At 42.8% G+C, this 14230-nt stretch overlaps 1 protein-coding gene across 6 annotated transcripts in view; it reads left to right on the top strand.

Moving 5' to 3' along the window:
• BCAS3 (BCAS3 microtubule associated cell migration factor) overlaps positions 1 to 14230 on the top strand; it is a 370477-nt gene that overhangs the window by 247713 nt on the left and 108534 nt on the right. The window contains exon 23 of one of the 6 annotated variants that reach the window (XM_064467927.1): positions 9305 to 9442. The exons of the other annotated variants lie outside the window; for them this stretch is intronic. Coding sequence (XP_064323997.1) covers positions 9305 to 9330 — 26 coding nt within the window. The 3' untranslated portion in view covers positions 9331 to 9442. Of the gene's footprint in view, positions 1 to 9304; positions 9443 to 14230 lie in introns of those variants that run through there. 6 annotated transcript variants of the gene reach the window in all.

Raw genomic sequence — 14230 nt, 5'->3', positions numbered from 1 at the left:
CACGCTCCGCTGGGATCCAGGCTAGGTGAGGTTTGCGCCTGTTTCCCTGAGCATCAGGTCCTCTAGGCGATCTAGGTGATCCCAAGACAGTAATCTTTTTTTTTTAATAATTAAAAATCAGTTGTAAAGTTCCATTGGAGAGATTTTGTAAAAAATGGTGTGTGCACTTGTTCTAAATTGCCTGCTTCGCATGTCTGCAGAAGCAGATCTTGTGCTACATGAGCCTTCATTTGTTTTTACCTTTTATAGCAAGTTCAAAACCAGCCGCAATTCTTTTCAAGTTTTAGGAGGTTAATATTGTATAGGCCATTTTAACCACCATTTTAAACTCGTTTTCTTATCAAAAAAAGGACTTCTGGCTTTTTCCACAATATTAGATCTATCATATCAGAGCACTTTATTGAATATTTTATTGACCGTCTGCTTGCCCTATGCTAACCTGCCTGACATCCAAAGTTTCTCTCTCTCTGGAGATGCAATGTCAGTTCTCATTAAGCAGCTAAGCGTGAATTTTCCCTTCGTATTTCCTGTGAATAAACTCCATCCCAGCAGGCAGACACTGGGCCCTGGTGCATCATGGGGACGTCCGGATCTGGAGCCAGGCGTAGGCAGTGGGTGGATTTAAGGTGGTCTAGGCAAGGGTGTGCTGTGCAGCACAAGTATTTTCCCTCTGGGGCTTGCATCAGCATTTTGTATAATTTTGCTTTACACAAATGTAAAGGTATTGAAGAGGAAAATTCTTCCCCTGGCAAGTTAATTACTTGGCTTCTCATAGAAGGAAAGCTTGAAGCAAAAGCTAAGAGGAAAGTCCATCTTCTGCTTAAATCAGCCAGTCTGTCCAAGAACACGGATTTGATTTACCAAGCAGTTGCAGTTACAAGTGCATTTTAATTGTCTCAGTTAATTTTCCAGAATTTGATATCGTTACTAATATTTCATTGTACTTTCTGTATAACTTCCTTTTTAAAATCTAAAATCTGTATTTTCTTTCTTTCTAAAAAAAGCAGCAAATTGTGTTCTGTCACTACATGGTTTTCTGGCGATATTTACACTGTACTTGCAGAGTCTGCTCTTGGTGGCCATTGGTTTTGAGAGCTCTGCACTGAACCTTACCTGGCTCCCTCTCAATAACATGCTCCTGGGTTTTGCTATGCTATACGACATTTACTAAATAATTTTAATATGAGGCAGGTATAAATCTTTCATAACTCTCTAGTTGACATGGTTGAAATGGTGGACAATTTCATTATGTGCACTCCTTCGTTTGTAATGATTTTTTGGCAGACTAATTATGGGGTCTCTTGGCAAGCACTCAGGGGAAGGGAAGAGAGAATTCTATTCAAAGCCATAAAATTTTTTGGGCCAATTTTTCAATGGAGTGTTATTTTAAAATACTGCATTTTTAAGCAGACTCTGCAAATAATTAGAGAGTGTGTTTTCCTTCAAGAAAAAAGAACTCACACTAGAACCTACCGTATGACAGCTTTTGATAGTAACTTTACCTGAGCTCTGCTATTGTCAGAAAGCTCCCAGAAAGAAAACAAATTTGGAAGAGCAGATTATTACTTTGTGATTTTAAGCATATTTTCATTGTTGTGGAATTGAAGAGATGAACAGAGTTGGTTCAAATTATATCGCTGTGACTCCACCGTACGACAGATCTGCATTCACAGCAACGCGTCTCTAACTCAAAACGCAATAAGAAAGGGAGGAAATTTAATTTTGTTATTGTGGTTACGGAGGTCTGCGGAGCAGTGGGACTACGGGGTGCAGCCCGCGGGACATGTACCGGTTAGACAGCTTCAGGTTTTTAATGCCTTTCTTTTTTTCAAACTTGGTGTCAGATGTTGTAAGTTAATTTATTTTCCTATTAGTTTTTGCTAATGATACTAAAACCTTTTTTAAAAGCTTTCCTAATTAACGATCTTAGTGCTCACAAACAAAAACTATATTGTCTTTGAGAAGTGCCTGAGTATTTTAAAACAACGGGCTGTTGGTAGGTTTTATTGCCTCATGAATTTAGGGTCAACACACCTATTATTTGCCAGAGTTAATTTGTGCTGGGTTATTGACTGTCTGGGTTGTTGGGGATATCTGACTCTTGTAAAAGTTACACTCATCTCAAATTGTTGTAATTTTATTCTTTGTGCTCTAGTTGCACGGTGCCACGATATTTAGCTAATAAAAGACGGGAAGCAGTTGTACAAGGGCAGGTATTTAACTTCAGGCTCGTGAGACCAGGGGAAATAAGACTGTCATTACTCTTTATAGTCCTCCTTTCTAACACTGAATTGTTTTAACTCTGCTTTAGATAAGGAGGGGGGAAAGACAGCTTTCTAAAATCATAAGACATGTAAAAATGTACAAGATACTTAGGATTTGCAAAAGCACCTAATTCAGCTTTTCAAATGGCTCTAGCTGCGTTCACTGATTGCCTACCAAGGTAAAGTTAGGCCAGCTGCAACGAGCTCAGCGGCACTGAAATAGTGGGGCTAACGCCAACTCCCAACAGAAATATTGAAGAGCACAGTTTCATGTATAACTCTTTGTACATCAAGGTGGAAATATACCCCTTGGACTCTCCAATCTGGAAACACAACAGTTAGTAAAACTAGCAGTTGGTTTTAAAAATTTTATAAGAAGCTATCCCTTCTTATTTTACAATTCAGAAATAAATTGCAGCCCTGTAGGATCATTACTTCTGTTTTTCCAAGTGTCCGCTTCCATCACGCATCTGAGCCTTATGTCCTTGTGGGGTGAAATGCAGCCTGAACTAAAACACAGCCCTTTTCTACAAACCAGCCTTCAAGTATGCCGTGGCAAGCCAAGGTCTCTTGCTGTGCCGTGCCATCCGAGGTTCAGTTGATAAGCAGGTCCTCAGCAGAATCCAAATTTGCACCACTAAGTCATGACCTCTAACGTGGGGATTGGAAAAGACCCAGTTATTCTGCAGGGCTTACTGGGAAATGGTATGTTTCTGTGTAGGAAATTCAGAAAAGTGGTGAGCTTGATCGTGTTGTCTCAGGATTTTCCTGGTCAGATTTTTTTGCATGCCTAAATATTATTACTGCTTTGGGTGAAAGAAATGCATTTCTAGAAATAACCTTTGCCTCATTCTGGGCTGGTAGAAACAGTTAAAAATTATTCCTAAGCATGCTGGATCTCCTGCAAATCCAGGGTACACTTGACAGAAACTTGTTCTGTGAGACAGTTAGTGCAGTCACTTCATATTAAAAAGTAGACGGATATTCTGACCTCTAAACCCAGGACTGCTGAGCAGATGACAGTCTAATTCTTTGCTTCATTTCCAGCGAGCTCTGTCTTTTGGCTCTCTGCAGTGGATATTTATTGCATAAAAAGGGGGAAGCATCTGATACTGGTTTAAGAGGATGAGTCTAGGAGTTTCACTGGCTGCCATAGCAATTCTGAGGAGAGTGTCTAAGAAAGTAAAGCATCTATGATTATCTTGCACTTAGCTGAGATGCTCATGATCTCTGTCATGGTTGCTTTATAAATAACTACCCCAATCCTTCCCAAATTAGTTTTACTAGTTTTTACTGGGTGTATAGCTTTTAAAACTGGAAAAAACAAAAGCTGGCTCCGTTCATTTTCTCATGAAATTGTAGCCAGAGCAGTAAATTCATAGCTAAGCGCTTACTCATTGGCTACTGTATTATAAATAACTCTTCACCTTGGCCCTGTTTCTCCAGCCATTATTCACTGTGAGTAGTACTTACTTATGAGAAGAGAGTAGCAGAGAAGCAAATGATTCTGCTCTCATTACTCACAGTTTTAGTACCCTGGCACATCAGGAGGTCCGCTTTCAACGAGGCAGCGCTCTCCTGGAGGAGAATAGCAGGTTTTCTTGCCTGGTAGGACTGTATTTGCAAAAACTACCCCAAGGAGTGGCTGCCGAGTCCGTGCCTTCAAAAATCAAAGCATAGAAAAGTGGGGAGAAACTGCGGGTATAGATATGGGATATTTGGAAGTGTGTATACCCAAAAGTGTTGTTACGGTTTATCCTTGGGCTTTGTAAGAAGTGCAAAGCTGTGGCGCAGATGAGTGGCGTAGAGCAGTGGTGGGAGAGCCGCCACCTCCTACCTCCTGCTTTCTCCTTGCCATTACACTGCTTTGCTTCCAAAGTGTAAATTAACTTGAAGGTTCGAAGCTTTTGGGAAGGATTCCAGACCAAAGGGCGGCTTTTCTGGGTGGGTTATTGGCTGTCCTGTGTTTGCCCACATCTCTAGCGTTTACCCGCTGAGGGAGTTTATGAAATTTTGATGTAGAAATTAGGTTGTTGCTCATCTTGTACCTTCCTGCTCATATTATTGACAGTACCACTGAACTGCTTGAGGCAGATAGCATCTCGGTGATCACTGTCCTATTTCAGCTCTCCACTGCTGACAACATCATAAGTGTTTTAACAGGGTTTTAATGGGCAGCCTCTGCAGCTCCTTGGAGGGTTGCAAATAGCTGCTGTGAAAAACCTTTTCTGCCGCTCTGAGCTGACATGCCCTCCTTTTCTCATCCAGCTGCTGCTTGTTTATGTGGCTGCAGCACTGTTGACAAGTACTTCTTGCTTGGGCCGGGCACTGTGGAGACCGTGCCAGTTAAGCAAGTTCCTGCATCTTTTGGGTGAGCTGCGAAGAATAACAACATGGCTGTGAAACCACTGGGAAGAGCAGCATGATGAGATGGCAGCCCAGACTGTGTTCAGAAATCCCCCGTCCTCTGTTAGCTCTTCCAAAGAGTCATCGTACAAGTTACACTCACATATGGTACGGAGCTTTCTTCTCTGTTTTGTTGCTCGCAGCTCCTTTCCAATGATAGCCCAGAGCAAGAGTTAATGGTTTTGAAGAAAACAACCTTTATTTTTTAGCAGAAAACAAAAACAAAAGGATAAAGGAAATCGCTCTTTCTCAAGACAAAGCATTAATTTGATAGCAGCAGTTTCTAGCTGACCGGTTGCCTTGCTCTGCTTGTTACCAGAAATGAGGCTCTCTGAGCACAGCTTTCTTTGGACTATGTAAAAGCTTTCTCCTCCCTGTTTTGCTTAATATAACTATAATGTGCCCTTTATCACACTTCAACTTGAGTAATCCCAGTTTAGAAATAGTGCATAATACCCATGGGAAAGCGCACTAGAAACGTACATTATAAAAAACATACAGACGAAGCTCAAAAGATCCACTGACATGTAAATTTAATTTAAAAATTATAGGTTTTCAATGAGGGCTTGTGTCTTCAATTTACCAGTTTCTATGACTTCTTCAGAAAAAGTGTTTCTTTTTGCATTCTTGCTGGAAAACATGCTGAGGGGTATTACAGTCCCCCAGAAAACCATCTATTCTGTCTCACAGGAAAAAAAAATTACCCAAAATCTGTACACTTGAAAAAAGTAAGAAAAATATCCACTTTCCTGTTTTGTTTTATTTCTGTCCTCTGTAACAAAAGTTAAACTTTCCAGTAACCAGCATTGCGTGAAGCAGCATGTCCTCACCGTGTGAATAAGCCTCCTTTTCATTGCATGTGCAAATTTAAGGTATTTCAGTTGTTGCCATAAAAGGCATGTGAGATTGGATAAAATAGCTAAACTGGCGAGTGGGCAAGCAGAAGAAGAGCCGAATAGCCAAAGGAAGAGACAGGCTATAAATAGGGATCCTTATATAAAGTATCGCTGTTTTATCCCAAAGTTTTATCGAAAATCTTATGAATTGCTCCATCTACTGCATGTTCAAAGGAAGAAATCCCCAGCAACGAAAGCTCATCTTGCTTGGTGTGACTTCCCGGGGCTGAGCGCGTGCCCCGCGGAGCAGCCCGGTGCGTCGGGGTTCGCGCAGGGGAGCCGTGGCGGCCGGTTATTGCACGTGTGCTAAACCCAGAGATCCTCCTCAGTGTCCTCGGTGTAAAATCCAAAGTGAAAAGAAAAACTTTACTCTCTTGGCTACTAAAACTTGAAAGGAAAGTCTAAAGGTCTTTGAAACTTGCCAAGATTAAATGCTTTTCTTAACTCTGTTGTTCTGTCTGCTCTGCTTTCAACCCTGTCGCAAGCTGAACCACTTAAATATCAGTGTATTATAAAAGCTACTTCTGCTTAATACCCATTATTTCAGTTTTTAATGCAGTAGGGACAGTGGCTTTTGTGGTGTTTTATTAAGTCCAAAGCAGCCGTTCACATGACCAAACCCTTAGGTTAAGGGAGAGAAAAAAACCCTTTGTGGGGTTCATGGAATTTCATGGACTTTCAGCCCCTCAGTAAATGGAGGAGCCGTTCCCAGACCTTCGCACTTCTTTCTGCCTTCGAGCTTGTGGGTTCTGCTGTGACTTGCCGCTCTGAAAACCACTGCGGTTTTTGTTTCACTAACTTAATTAATAAAAATAATTCGTCAGTAGCTGATGTCTTTTAGAGTGATTTTTCCCTGAGTCAGCTTACTGGGGAAGAGGTTCATTATAAATTATAATTAGGAAAAGAGAAAAAGAAGAAAAAAGGCAGAATAAAGCTTCTGATGTGGTGGACTTCCCTTAATGTAATGTCGCAGCCTAGTTTATTTGAAGAAACTTGTAACCAAAATGCTATAATCGAGTTTATATACATTGTTCAATGTATAAAATTGAAGAAAAAAAAAAAAGTTTGAAGGGTTTTTTGAGCAAGCCCAGAGCTTGCTTGGGGATTCTGTGTTTTGAATTCCAGAAGCTATTATCAAAACAGCCATTTCTGAGATGTACTAACCTTGATTTCTGGGATTACAGGATTAGCAGTGTTTGTTTGACACCACGCTTGGAGTGGGAGAGCTTTATGATCTGCTCTACGTACACGTGACGTTTTCTACGCTGCAGACGTTCTGTGTCTCTGCGGCTCCTACCAGCCCGGGTCAGATGCATGCGTACCTGCTTGTTAACAGCCCGAGACAGTCGTCTTCTAGAGGTGTGCTGTACCTGGTGCGTCACCAGCTTCAGCGCGAGGAACAGGAGCTGAGCGCATTTATCCCTCTGCGCTCCTCGTTCCGTTCCCGCCTCGTCCTGCGAGAGCCAGTGACTCCTCCCGCAGCACGGTGATGCTGCTGCGGCGTTCCTTTCTCCTGGGTTTGATCTTGATTAAGGGAAGAAAAGGGAGCAAGTGCTGGTTTCAGTTCATTATTATGCATATTGTTTGTCACCTTCGTTGGTTCAGTTGATGCTTTGAAGTTAGCCTTGCATTAGTGTTGCGCCTTAGGCAGAATTGTTTACTGCTTCACTGTTCATGTTATTTCGCTTGCTTTTATGTTCGCTTCTGTTTCATAGTTTTGCTCTGCCAGCTTGGATATAATTGTATGAAACTTTGCTTTCGGTTTTATCCTGTAACTTTTTCATCCAGGAGCCATCCTTTACCGTGCAGACAGACGCTTCTGGGAGTAAAAGGCATCGGACTAGCCTTGTTATTACCAAGTTTCCCATTAACAAAAATGTAATACTTTTAATCTTGTTTCTTAACATGTTGTAAACAAGGTCAAAACCGATTAGAAATCAGAGCCATGTTAATTCAAAAGGGTGAATCTGGCATAGCTATGCGTCTTCAGTGGGGTGCGTTATGTGATTTCAGTATGTGACGATCTGCCTACCCAAGCAGGTTCGGACTCTAGCAAGACCCATACAGAGAGATTTAAAGGATGACAGCATCGCTACGGCCTTCTGTTTCTTTAACATCATGGGACAGAAAACAGTGTACGATCGCACAGGTTATGTCACTGCTTGAATTCTTTCTGTCTCCTTTATTTCCATTTAGCTCATGGGGAGGGAGGGTACCTCAGGTTCTCCCCAGCACTCGTACCCAGCTTTGCCCTTTTCCCCAAGATCAAAAGGCGACGGGGGAGGCAGGGCAGAGGGCCACCCAGGCTCAGCAGAAGATTTCAGCTGCCAGTTGCTGGTTACTGTTGCTCTGTCAGGATGGGGAAGGATGCACATGTAAAACAAATACATTTTTAGCATACATGTCTGGGGACGGGCAAGGTACCGCACAGCCGATAAAGGGCACTTCCTTGCTTCAGGGTTGAGTTTCCCTAAAACTAGACCCCATGTGTAACTCTCTGTGGGTTAATTCACCTAAAATGATTTCTAAAAGTTCCTTACATGGCATGTGCTTCTTCAGCGTGTGAAGCGAATGTAAGCCGCAGGGTCTTAATTAAAAAAACAGAAGAGGAAATCTCTCTTGTGCTTCCCTGCGAGGGCTCGTGCATTACTTGTGAGATTCCTGTGCTGTCCCGGAGCTTCTCCTGCCTCTGCGGTGCAGCGTGGGGAGGCTGCGGGGTGCGGGGCTGTCGTGGGCGCAGCACCCACCGCCTGTGGCACAGGGTGCCCAGGCAAAGGCCATGCCGTGGCGGAAGGTGGCTGCGATGCTGGTTCATTATTTGTAATATCCACTTGTATTTATGGCCTGATTCTGAAGGGCATTAAATATATAAAATATGTATGTTTAAATGATGTATTTGAATCTTAAAGTCACTCCACTGTTAATGTGCTTTTAAGAGTTTTCATGATGATGTGCTTAGGTAGGAAGAAATTGGACTTGCAGAAATGAGTAGGGAAGTTGAAATTTAGGATGCCACGTGGAGTCGAGCTGCTTCGGATGGGTTCTGCAGGATGAGGGAGGACCAGAGCGTGGCTGCATGCTGCCCCTGCCCCGCTGTGGCTGTGGCACTTTCCTTACTGGTTATTTTGCCTCCAACTAGAGCTAGCCCTGGGGCAGGCAGGTATAGAATATAGATGTTAGTAGGTGCTTGATTATAGATGCTTCTGGCTTTGACAGAGGAGATGATGTGCCTGCTCACGGCTCCGGCCACCTCTGAGCAGGCTCATGGGGGAGCTTCTGCCATTGCTGCGTACCCTTCAGCGACCAGAGATAAGGTGACTCATCCCGCAAATGTTTGTAGTCACATGCTGCAGCGTTTTTTAGGCAAATTTTGTTTTAGCAACTGTTGGATGAAAACTATCAAAGCTCAGTTTTGTTCCTGTAAATCTCAGAATATTCGTCATAGGTTAATGGGGATGAAAGCAGTCATGTGTAGCAAAGCCACACTGCTGGGCTCTTGTGTTCAGGAATGTAGAGGGAAATGAGTATCGTCTCTCTTTCATTTACTTTCATTACCGTGTCTTCCTTTATTTCCATGCGCTGAGGTCTGGCAGCCTTGGAACTAGCCAGACCATTTCTAAAATGCAATATTTACCCGATGCCGCTAATTACGAGTCTGCATCCTTAGTGACAGAACTGATTCAGTCGCTGCTGCTGCACTTTTAATGTTACTTTTTATGTTCATGTTTGTTCCAACAGAGTGGCCACTAGCACAGACGACTTGAACTTGTATCACCCGCAAACTGACAACGCTGGAGCCACCAGTTTGTCATTATCCCTACTAGCGTATCTGATTTAATTTTGCGACAGTGGATTAATTCTTAAAATTGCAGTGCTTTTTGCTTGTTAATGGTCAGTAAATGATTCGGGGGGGTGGGGGAATGGAATTCATCAGTTTTGTAGTCGTTTTAATTCTTCTAGATTTAAGTTGTTCTATAAATATGTCTTTATGGATGTAGTTTTACTAGCTTAAAAACATCTAATTGAAAACAGTTGCTTAAATCTCTTTGGATCAAGAAGGCAGTAATAAGCAAAGAGAGTATCTTATCCCTACAATCCAGAAACTCTTAACGACTGGTATACTCGGTGCGTGTGTAATCAGCTTCTTGTTTCATCTAAAAACCTTAGCTCTTTTGGTGTGATTTAATACTTCACCAGCAGCATGTTTTTTCTTGTCTCTAAGATTATCAACTAGTGTAACAAAATATAAGCCAAAATGGCATAATATGTTTTTAAAAATATTTAATTCGTTTATGCCATCTCGTTGTGTATATAATGTGGTCTAGAATATTACCGCGCTTCCGAGAAAAAAAGCATTAGATTTGCCTTCGTGTAAATTAACATTTTGTTGTACATTATGTAATGTTATTCTATGACTTAACGTTTGCATCAGGCAGGGCTGATCTCTGCTATTTTGTAAGGTACCCAGCAGATGAACCCGTAGCTCTTAGATGAGATCGGCCTGTGCCTTTACCTATTGATGCTGCTCGTGATTCCAAAACAAATGAGCCCCAAGGGATAAAAGCTTGGGTGTGCGTACCTTTGCTTTCTGAAATAGCTGAATTCTGTGGGTTTGGGATTGGCGAGGGGGGAGTTGCTGTGATTCGGGTTTGGTTCCTTGTCTGCTGTTTGTTAAATGTCAGAAATGTAGGTCCTTTCTAGCTTATGAGATGTAATGACTGTACACCCCATGCACGAGAGTGAGATACTTCGATTATTTGAAACACTATAGGTTATGTTGGTAATGCATTTAAACAAAAATTATCTATGAACGCTCTGGTTGTTGGCCTTTTTTTAAAGGCTTATACCTGCGTCCCCCTGGCTTGAAATGTGGTGCCAATTTCCGAAGGGATCCTTGGAAAGTGCTCTACCAAACCTCGGAAGTCTATAAATGATACACAGCTCATTTCCGAGCTGGGAAGCAAGGAGAAGAAAGCCAGTCTGTGCTGGAGGGGAAGGAATGCAAAACCACAAATCTTTCTTCATCCAAGAGGGAAGTAAAACAGGTTAATTTACATGATCTTCAGTGATGAGTTCTTTGAACACTTGTGTTCATTCATACGGCTAGCACTGTTCACGTTGTCAGTTAGCACATCTCATTAGGAGTCATAATTAATGGAGGGGGTAGTTTCCAAGTACACGTGTAACTGTGCCCTCGATTGCACGCATCGTACTCCTTATTGCTTAAACAGGCAAACCGTGACGTGGACTTCCATGGGAAAACTATATTGCTCAGGAAGTTTTGTCATTTACCTTCTTTACTCATTTTATTTCTCAATATCAAATAATTTCATAAGACTTCATTAATCCGAAGTATTACACAGTTGTGGTAGCATCGTGTCTCCGAGCACGGGCGGTTTGGACGGGCTGCCTTCACACAATAGGAAGGAGCACACACTTGTGCAGCTCCCGCATCTCGTTCTTTGTTCAGGACTTAAAACACAGTGAGAGTTCAACCCCTGAAATTCTTTTTCGGAGTCTTTTTGATAAGCAAGTAGCACTTCACACAAGGCCATTGTTAAAAATCACTTGCTGTTTGGTGGTTTAAGAAATGCGTAAGTGTATTCTGTCCATCTAAAAGCCATCCATTACAAAAAATAATCAGACATCCTTTTTTCTTGTACATTTGTGTCATTCTATGAATCAGAAGCATTTTATGTACTGAGGGCAATGTGCTTTGCTTTTGGAATTCCTGAGTTTCACTAAAACCCCGGGGCATAGTTGGTTCAGGGGACCTGAGGTGACCTGTAAATAGGAGCTGCTGTGTCCCTGTGCTGCTTAGCAAGTTGATTTTAAAGAGAAATTGAGATACAGCGTCCAGATACAATATGATAACATTTTAATCCAAAGAGAAAAGCAGTAAGTGTTTTTATACTAGTTGACCTCTTGGAAGCCCATCCAGATGTTAATTACTCCTCATTGCTGTCCCGAGAGGAAGATGGGCAGTTTCATCATTTGTAAGTGACAAATCTGAGACAGGAAAAAAAAAAAATCAGATGACTTTCCTGAACCCGAAGAAAGTCCTCACGAAAGCAGGACGAGAGCTGAAGAGTTCCTGTACAGGCATTGGCAGGCACGCAGCTTTGAATGTTGAGCTCTCTCTGCAGGCAGGAAAGGTGTAGGAGAAAGTAATATCTTTTTTGCAGATTGTTTTGCTCATGACAATATGCTGTCTCGTTGGTGAACCAGCCTTTCCATTCTTCCTGGACTTCAAATCAAGACTTAGGTTTTCTCCTAAATTCCCGTGATTGGCTGCCTGTAAACATGCTGGCAGTCTCAAAAAGAATGATGAGAAATCTGCGCACCGTGTTTGTGTGTGTCACGTCCAACAGAAGGAAGCTAACGTTGTGCTTAAGCAGCTGGGCTGCCATTTTACCGACGTTCCCTTCTTTGGTCTTCCCTAGCCTTCCTGTGGGGTGTCTTCTTTCAGCTTAAGGCAGCTTAAAATTTTAAGAATATTTATGGGCATTGTCTTGAAGTTGGATTGATTTTTAAAATCTGAACTATTTCGATCTCTCCTGCAGAGGAAGTGTGAATCTCTTTCCTCCTTGTTCTCTCTGGATCAGTAAGATGATAGCCCGCCCCTGCCTCTGCACTGAGAAGTCGTGTCTGTTCAGAGCGGCACATCCCCGGGGCTGCGTAACACCGAACGCAGCCAGAACTGTTGCAGGAAAAATTACCAGAAGTGCAAGAGCTTATTTTACTGCGCCACTTCTGATGATGCTTTTGATTTTGGAATTGCAGAGAGGGATGGCAAGAGCATTATCCTTTGCACGAGTCAAGGTTCAAACCTAGGGTTCTGGGTCAAGATGACGATGCCTCTGAAAGAAAAAAAAAAAAGAAGACTGTAAATTCCTTAGGGGGAGGTTTGCTTCTCACATGCTAGTAGAATACCCAGCAGCAGGTTTTAGGTTAGCAGCCAAACCGGCCAACATCCACAGTCTACCTTGTACAGAGGGGAAGGGAGCAGATCCCTGTGGGCCTGAGAAGCTCCAGAAGTCATCTGCACCCGCCGTGCATGGGTCCTCGGTGCCAGAGGGCATCCCCCAGGATCTCCAGGTGGCCCCCGCTGCTGAGTGAAGCCTTCTCCAGTGAGGTGCCACATCCACGACGGGGCCGCACACCCCGGGCCCCGCACTTACTCTGCTCCCCAGCAGCGAAGCAGGCGTTGCTTCTCATACTTGAAGGTGCAGCCATATCTCCTAGGCGCTGGAAGCGCGGGGCCATGGGATTCAAGGCAAGCGATGCCCAGATTCCTCGCCACACTCAAGTATTTCTGCTAGGCACTCTGCTGCCTGGCTGCTACGGGGGTTCGTTAGGAGCCAGAGGGGATGGCGGTGCCTGTCTCAGCATGCACGGGGTGAGATTTGGCTGTAGGAAACTTAGGACTGTTGAAAGTTTTTTATTTTAAAACATGCAGCTAACTGTTCGGTTGTTATAGATCCGAGTGATATAAATTTCACACTTTGTATTAGGCGGGGATATAACCTTGCAAAACAGAGTTTGGGCGCTGCTTTCCCTGTGCTGCTGGCTGCGACCCGTGCTGCGTGGCAGCCACGTCCTGCAGGATAAAGGAGAAGGCTAAAAGGAACGGCAAAACAGCTCTTCAAGCGACACTGTGTTCTCGGTGCTTCTTCCGTGCCTCGGTTTTGTCACCTCTTTGTAGTTCTGATGGAAGAATAATTGAAATGTTTTCCTGCCGGTGGGACGTTGAGCGGAGGGCTGCTGCTAGCTTGTGTTGGTTGTGTGAGATGCAAAAATAAGTTCTTGGATCAGTTGGGAATTTTGTGGAATTTGCTGCCATTTGACAGTGTTTCCAGATGGGAAGGAGCAACTGTCTGTTTCTGTACAGTGCAATTTTCATTTACTTTAAATGGGTTTGAGTTTGGGGAGGGGGGCTCTGCTGCTTTGTTTTCAGTAGCACGAAGACAGATGTTATTTCCACTGGACTATCTGGAAGCTTTTTCTCTTCCCGCAGTTCTGTTGTAGGTGCGTGTCTTTTGAACAAAGGCAAATTCCATTGGAAGCGTTATAAAGTTAGTTGCCTTTTCAGTTATTTTAATGATTCCTTATTTTTCTAGCACCTTAGGTTAGAAACGTGTTAAAGCTAGTGGTAAAGTAATTTATGAAGGGCAGATGGAGTTCAAAAGGTTCAAATATACAGGTTCAGTTCCAGCATCATTTGGATCTTCACACCTCAGTGTCCCAATAGAGAAACTGGATACTGAGTTTTTACAGGTTTTACTGTAAAAACTGAGCCCTCCAGAACTTTCAGTAACTAATGGATTTTGCAGAAATGATTTGACTACCCTGGATGTCCATTAGCTGGTTTGCTTTTATGTCTTTGCTGGAAACCTAAATGGCTTTTACTTGCACTTTTTTTACTAGTTGTATGTTTGTAAGAGATGGCTTTTGTATTACAGTAGCCGGTAGGAAAAAAGTGATGTACTCAAAAATTGTAGGAGCATTTAATCATAGTATATCCTAACTGGAATTGAAACTGTGTGCTGTCAAGAAAGTTTCCATCTGTAGCATACCAATCCCGAGCCGACTACATGCAGTTTTAATCTCCTGACTCTTGAATTCATTCTTTTTGTGTGGCTTTGGTGGTGTTAAAATTTAATC

The sequence above is a fragment of the Phalacrocorax carbo genome, chromosome 17 (assembly GCF_963921805.1).
Source record: "Phalacrocorax carbo chromosome 17, bPhaCar2.1, whole genome shotgun sequence".
Classification (NCBI taxonomy): Eukaryota; Metazoa; Chordata; class Aves; order Suliformes; family Phalacrocoracidae; genus Phalacrocorax; species Phalacrocorax carbo.
The sequence above is the reverse complement of the archived record's forward strand: the minus strand, read 5'-3'. Positions and strand labels throughout refer to the sequence as shown.